This window comes from Salvelinus namaycush, chromosome 7 (assembly GCF_016432855.1).
Source record: "Salvelinus namaycush isolate Seneca chromosome 7, SaNama_1.0, whole genome shotgun sequence".
NCBI classification, from domain to species: Eukaryota; Metazoa; Chordata; class Actinopteri; order Salmoniformes; family Salmonidae; genus Salvelinus; species Salvelinus namaycush.
Window position 1 is genome coordinate 49,552,727 of NC_052313.1, and position 8,050 is coordinate 49,560,776.

Here is an 8,050-nt window from a genome sequence, read left to right on the forward strand (position 1 = left end):
GTATGATAAATGGATTAGAATGGGTAGTACCAGTAGATAAACATCCTGGTTGTATGATAAATAGATTAGAATGGGTAGTACCAGTAGATATACATCCTGGTTGTATGGTAAATGGATTAGAATGGGTAGTACCAGTAGATAAACATCCTGGTTGTATGATAAATGGATTAGAATGGGTAGTACCAGTAGATATACATCCTGGTTGTAAGGTAAATGGATTAGAATGGGTAGTGCCTGTAGATATACATCCTGGTTGTATGATAAATAGATTAGAATGGGTAGTGCCAGTAGATATACATCCTGGTTGTAAGGTAAATGGATTAGAATGGGTAGTGCCTGTAGATATACATCCTGGTTGTAAGGTAAATGGATTAGAATGGGTAGTGCCTGTAGATATACATCCTGGTTGTAAGGTAAATGGATTAGAATGGGTAGTGCCTGTAGATATACATCCTGGTTGTAAGGTAAATGGATTAGAATGGGTAGTGCCTGTAGATAAACATCCTGGTTGTAAGGTAAATGGATTAGAATGGGTAGTGCCTGTAGATATACATCCTGGTTGTAAGGTAAATGGATTAGAATGGGTAGTGCCAGTAGATATACATCCTGGTTGTAAGGTAAATGGATTATAATGGGTAGTGCCTGTAGATATACATCCTGGTTGTATGGTAAATGGATTATAATGGGTAGTACCAGTAGATATAACAGAAGAAAGATTCACATACATGGTGCAAATCATTTGTATAAATCTTGCCCCAAAACCAAAATGTTCAAGAACAAGCCATAAATATTCCCACTCTAAGCGGTCAAAGGCTTTCTCTGCATCTAATGATAACTCAGCACACGGGGTATCCAGATTGGAAGCCTCAGCAACCACATGAAACATGCAGTTTATGTTATCGGCTGCCTGACGACCCTTAATAAACCCTGTTTGTTCAGGATGTATGATCTTGTTCATAATGTTCTCTAGGCACATGGCTAGAACTTTGACATACATCTTCATTTCTGTTCAGATTAAACTGATTGGCTGAACATTTTCACAGTTTGTGAGGTCTTTTCCTATCTTAGGGGTTAGGGATATAATAGGTGTATTGATGTCTCTGTGGAATTGTCCTTTTTCAGTAGCAATATTAAGCGATTCAGGAATAACTGGTCCTAGGTCATCCCAAAAGTTGAGAATGAGTTCAAGAGGTATTCTATCAATACCAGGCCCTTTATCTTTCTTCATATTTAAAAGAGCAGCTTTCAGTTCAGATAAAGTGGTAGGTTCCTCTAATACAACTGTTTCTTCTTTAGAGAGTCTGGGCAACGTAAGGTTCTCCAGGAACTGCCGACAAGCAGAAGTATCAAAGCTGTATGAGGAACTGTATGAATCTGAATAATATGCTCTAAAAGTTGTATTTATTTCTGTAGGATCAGATATCAGTCTGATCAACTGTATTGATGATCTTGTTTCAGCATGTTTAAACTGCATACTGCTACCTAGACTGTGTTGTTTGAACAGGCCTACTCCCTTGAAAATAGTATTTTTGTCCCACCTATCTAGATATGAATGTCAAAAAGTGATAAAACAGCTTGCAGACTCAGTCTGTAGTTCCACCAACAGTTGAACCTGACACTGTTTGACTAATAACTCTTTATTTTCTGTCTGAACCATAGACTTAGATAGACCACATCATTATTGTATCTGTCCCATTACGGTGTCTGTGAGAGCACAGGCAGTGCCATTGAGGCCATCTCCATTTTGAAGTTCTACTACTTTTACTGGTAAACAAACTGACAGGGTGCAAACTGCCTCCTAGACTGTGTTGTTTGAACAGGTTCTAAGTCAAGGTTGGCGAGTTACTGCCACCTGCTGTAATGTAATGTTTCCTCATGAGTATAATTCATTGGCTGATCCCTCCTGATGACCTGGATGAATTATGTGATCATTCCTTAACCCATAGGAAGTCCCACCCTGTTGACTACTTCAAAATTGGGAAGCCCTCAATGGCAATGTCCATGTAAAAACGGATATATCCATCTGAGGCCTCAGTAACTTTTATTGGTCTGAACTGAACTTCAGCATGAAGTTTGGCACAAGGCCCACCCCATAGATTAGGGCCTAATGAATGTATTTAAATTGACTGATTTCCTTATATGAACTGTAACTCAGTAAAATTGTTGAAATTGTTGCATGCTGCATTTATATTTGTGTTCAGTATAGAATAGTAGCACACTGGTATTGAATGAAAACACTTACATGTAACTAAATACTATGGTCAAGTCCTTCCACAGATTTAGGTCAGCTATTTCCTTTCATGTTTAATATTATTATTGTGTTGCAGTAACAGTTTCATCATCTGTCCTGAGGAAGGGTATTTCCATAGAGAAGGTGCTTTGCATTGGCAGCTGATGCTTCAGTGCTCTGGGAGTGTTTATAGACCTGAGATTTTTATACATCATGTCTGACACTTTAGGATTGCAGTGTTATCATCGGTGGGTCCAGTCTGTTGTCTTCTCAGAGCCACAGATGATGATGAACATGATGAAGATGATCTCACTGATTCCACTGCTGATCACAGTGGGGTTCCTGACTCAGGGTGAGAAAGTCTCAGCATCTCTCTCTACTGGTTCTAATAGGTTTGAATGGGAAAGTCTTCTCTCTGAGCTGTTGCTTCAGACAAGATCTGTAAAGTGACAGAGAAGCTTTGAGAATATTTTAAGATAGTTTGAGAAACCTATGCTACTGTTTGTTCATGTGTGGTGTTTACAATGATTTTGATTTTGATTACTATGATTGGTGTCCTTATTTCCCACTTTTTCCATTTCAGTGTCATCTGCAAATCATTTCCTGAATCATGCTGAAAAATTGAAATCTGTTAGTCTGGGAAAGACTGTGTCTCTCAGTGCTACAGGAGGTTCAGGTATTGATGATGACATGAGCTGGTACCTGCTGAAACCTGGACAGGCTCCTAAACTCCTCATCTATACAGTAAAAACCCTTCAGTCTGGAACACCATCTAGATTCAGTGGCAGTAGATCAGGTACTGAGTACACTCTTACAATCACTGATGTCCAAGCTGAAGATGCAGGAGATTACAATGGTATGGGTGTATATGGTGGACCAGTGTTCACACAGTGATTTAGAGTCATACAAAAACCTCCCTCAGTCAGACTGCACAGAGACTTTAATGCTGCAGCTGGGACCTACTGCAGGTACTGAGGAGCAACAGACATTAAACACTGGTTCACTGAACACAGACTTAAGCTCCTCACACAGCGTTAGACAGTCCCACACCAGGACAATGTTACTCTGGTTACTCATGACAGGACCATAGTTCACCCAACCACCTCCTCTACACAACCATAACCCTTACATCACATCCATATAGAAACCACAACTTCACAACCACACCATTGACCTTCAGCTCTGGAATGTTCAGATAGAAATTAATTATCTGTCAAAAAGAACATGGAGTGTTAGCTCTATTCATTCTATTTCTATCTGTAACGATCAACATGCTTTACCTCACTGAATGCAGCCCTGATTTGCATGGTCATGGTGGGATGGTTTTGCTTCTCCCAGAATAGAGCAGAAAGAGACAGAGAGAGAGAGAGACTGAGCATGAAACAGCAGACCGCACATACAACAAACAGTCACTACAGGACAGATGACATATCTTACTCTCATTTAGAGGAGGAATACAGTTATGACTAAAATTACAAACATCTGTAACTACGTTTTTATTTGTTGTCACAATAAATACATTTGTCATGATGTTATTTTCCAAATCAAACTTTATTAGAACTGAGACAGATAGCAACATCACAGTAACAGTAACACATAGAAGAGACACATTGAAGTCTCCTGTACTCTATACAATACACATTACTACCCAGACTGTGGTCTCCCCAGCAGTACTAGAGTTTACTCAGTACACTACTCTAACACTCTAACACACTACTACTGCTCCAACCAGGCCCCAGACCAGACCAGAGCCTCGTCTACTCCTGCTTCCCCAGACAGAGCTCCTGTTGTGGGCCTCCTCCACTAGGCCCTAGACCAGACACTGGCTCCTGCGAAGAGGGGAGGCCTGGGTGTGTTGGAAGTGGGAGACCCTGCAGGTGTAGAGCTCTCCCTGCTCCCAGCCTGCCTTGCTCAGGGTCAGGGTGCTGCTGCGTCTGTAAAGGCCTTCCTTCTCTTCTTCTGGACTGGTCACAACCCCCTGGCTCACCTCCAGCCCGTCCACCTCCCAGCTCACCAGCGCCCCCTGAGGGGAGTAGCCAGTCAGCAGGCAGGCCAGTGAGGCAGAGCCCCCAGAGAGCTGCTCAGAGGAGGGAGGGAGCAGAGACACCGTGGGACTGACAGTAGGACCAGCTGGAGAGGAGAGAACATTTTAATGTTACATTCCAGAGGAGAGAGAAATAGAGTGTTCAATAAAATACATAACTTATTAAGGTTCACAGAGAACACAACACCTCACAACTCAACAACAATTACATAAATGCACAATAAAGTACATCACTGTTGCTGATTTTTTATTTAGCCATGTATTTTCACAGACTGTGAAATATCTTTGCTGTAAAAGGGACAAGGACCCAATTCATCAAGTGATCTTATCGCCCAATATCACTTCTAAATGCAGATATTAGGTAACTTTATACTCTGCTGTTCAAACAACAACAAAACAGCCAACCCCACCAGTGTTTTTGGTAAACAGCTGAGGGATGGAACTGGAGAACTGTAACCTCTCTCAAATTCATAGACAGAGCTATGGATGCAAGGACTGACCATCCATAAACTACAAATTATAATTTCAACCATGTTTTGAGGCTATATAGTGTTTGTTTAAAATTACATTGTTCACAAACAATTTAGAAAACATGATTCTATTTTACTTTCTGATAAGAGTATGGCAGTTGAACTAAGCTCATGAGGCAAGTAAAATCAATGGGTATATATAATTCATTTAAAAGGCCCAAAATGTATGTAGCAATCGCAGATTGCCTATTTAAAGTCGGTCCACTTTACAATAATATCAGACAATAAAAGGGACCAGAACATTTTCTGTTATACAAAAAACATTCTCTGTGTAATTCACGTGTCATAACAGTGAACTTAACCTGATTAAAGCTCTTTGAATAAAAAATGTGTTTCTTTTGTATAACTTGTTCAAAGACAGGTTGCTTGGCTAGACAACTGAAAGTCTCCCACAGACTGTAGCTAACATTTTGCATTCTAAACCCTCCATTCTAAAATAAATACTAACATTGGGGTTTACTTTAGAAAGTTTGAGTCTTAAAATGTCTGGTGTTCAGTATTTCTATTTTCTGTCGTGTTTTGTAAGTAGTAAAGGAAAAAACACTTACTTTTCAGCTGCAGTTTGGTCCCTTCACCGAACGTGTACCACAGTGATACAGTCTAGTTAAGACGCCGTACAAAAACCTCCTTCACACAAGAGTGAGCACACCCTGCACTAACAGAACCACTCATATAGCTCCACACAGCTTTGTAGAGCTTTACTATACTCATAAAGCATTACACATCTTTACATACAATTACACTATCAGTATTTGACACCCTTAATATAGGAAATATTATAGCAAGTAATATTCATTTTTTATTATTACACTAGCATTACATTTGAGTCATTTAGCAGACACTCTTATCCAGAGCATGTATGTGCATTCATCTTAAGATAGCTAGGTGGGACAACCACAATAATTAAGAACTTTATGTACCTATATAGCATACTCTGATTAATGAAGTCTCTGATTTGAGTCTCTTTAAAGTCTCTTTACCCAAACTCACTGCAAAATGTTTTTTCATCCAATGATGTCATATGTTATCATGTTGCATATGGGCAGAGTGAAACATTGTAATTTACAACAAATATCAATATTGACAATTGAGCCATTTTACTGTCAACAAAACAAAATTCACATGATTATTATTTGCAGTTTATTATTCTGTCCTGAGGTAGGGTAAACTCAGCAAAAAAAAGAAACGTCCTCTCACTGTCAAATGCGTTTATTTTCAGCAAAATGAACATGTGTAAATATTTGTATGAACATAACAAGATTCAACAACTGAGACATAAACTGAACAAGTTCCACAGACATGTGACTAACAGAAATGGAATAATGTGTCCCTGAACAAAGGGGGGGTCAAAATCAAAAGTAACAGTCAGTATCTGGTGTGGCCACCAGCTACATTAAGTACTGCAGTGCATCTCCTCCTCATGGACTGCACCAGATTTGCCAGTTCTTGCTGTGAGATGTTACCCCACTCTTCCACCAAGGCACCTGCAAGTTCCAGGACATTTCTGGGCGGAATGGCCCTAGCCCTCACCCTCCGATCCAACAGGTCCCAGACGTGCTCAATGGGATTGAGATCCGGGCTCTTCGCTGGCCATGAAAAAGGGATGTTTCTTTTTTTGCTGCGTTTATTTCCATAGAGTTTCATCATCTGTCCTTAGGAAGGGTATTTCCATAGAGGAGGTGATTTGCATTGGCAGCTCATGCTTCAGTGCTCTGGGAGTGTTTATAGCCCTGTGAGTTTCAGACTGCAGGACTGAGATCTGTCCTTCAACAAAACAGAAACCACGACAACCATGACTCTGATCACCATCTTCATCTGGACACTGGTCTGCTGCTGCCTCAAAGGTCTGTTGTTTTCTAACTCTTACAATGGAAAAAGACATTGTTGAGTACCTTGTATAATCATTGAAATGGATTTCAAATAATAAATGTCCCTGCATAAAATATTATCAAATATAAATTCTCTTATTTATACTCGTTGTTTAATTAATGTTTTTCCTCGTCAGGATCCAGAGGTCAGGTGACTGTGACTCAGCCTCCTGTAGTGACATTTTCTCCAGGAGACCCTGTCACTCTGACCTGTAGAACCAACCCTAAAGTGTACAAATGGGATGGTGGAGCAGAGGGTGCATTCTGGTATCTACAGAGACCTGGAGAAGCTCCTAAACTCCTGATAAGATACGTAAAGACACTGCTAGATGGGATTCCTGCTAGATTCAGTGGCAGTGGGTCTGAGAGTGACTTCACTCTGACCATCAGTGGAGTCCAGGCTGAAGATGCAGCAGTTTACTACTGTAAGAGTTTCCACTATCCCAATAGTAAACGTGTGTTCACACAGTGATTTAGAGCCGTACAAAAACCTCCAGCTCGAAATAGACACATCATTGGTCCACTGGACACAGAACTAAGGGTCTTGTTATATGACATCACCAAGTACAACCTCTTTACTAACTCAGAAATAATGGTTACAAACTAGTTTCATAACCCTCCCAACCTCCCATGTCTACAAATATCCTCCTTATCAGAAAGATACAGGTGAAATAGTCCCATTGAGGATGAATAATCCATATCATGTCAACATATAATCATGTGTGAAGCAAAAAGGTTTGTATGCCTCAATGCTTGGTTGACCAACCGGACACACACAGCTGGCCAACACTTCTTTGTAGCAGTATTGGGTGTGTAAGTGCTTGACTGTGTGACAGAGAGAGCCCTGTGAAACAGAAACTTAGATTTCCATGTCCCCTCTCCCAGAATAGAACAGTACACTCCCCAGATGTTCCCCCATCCTTACACGACACCAGCGCTAGACCAGAGGAGGTCAAAGATCAAAGTCAGAGGTTAGATGTCAGTCACAGGTCATTTTATAGGTCACTGCACTGATCTTGTGTGGTGTGCACAGGAAGAGGTTGGACACAGGTCGTCAGCCAGACTGGTAAAGGTCAACGATTAAAAAGTCAGAGGTCAGTTCCCCATGGAAGAGAGTCAGTCCAAATCCAACATGCCACCAGACTGCCTGTCACTTTTTGTCAGCTTTTTTTTTCTTGACAAAGAGACTAGTTGACAAGAGCACCATTTTCTGAGGTCATTCTAGTAGTACCCCTAAAATGGCATGAGGAAGTATTAGATAACTAGTGATCTACATCTGAAGATTCATCATGATTTCATCAGGAATCAGCACTGAGCCAGTTTCATTATGAATCTATCAGGAATCAGCACTGAGCCAGTTTCATTGAGAATTTATCAG

The 8,050-nt window shown here is 40.6% G+C and overlaps 1 gene segment (V, D, J or C); it reads left to right on the forward strand.

Annotated features, from left to right (window-relative positions):
* Positions 1-6,574: 6,574 nt before the first annotated feature.
* LOC120050799 lies at positions 6,575-7,144 on the forward strand. The segment is given in 2 exon segments: positions 6,575-6,648; positions 6,810-7,144. Coding segments are annotated over 2 exon segments (387 nt in total).
* Positions 7,145-8,050: the final 906 nt, after the last annotated feature.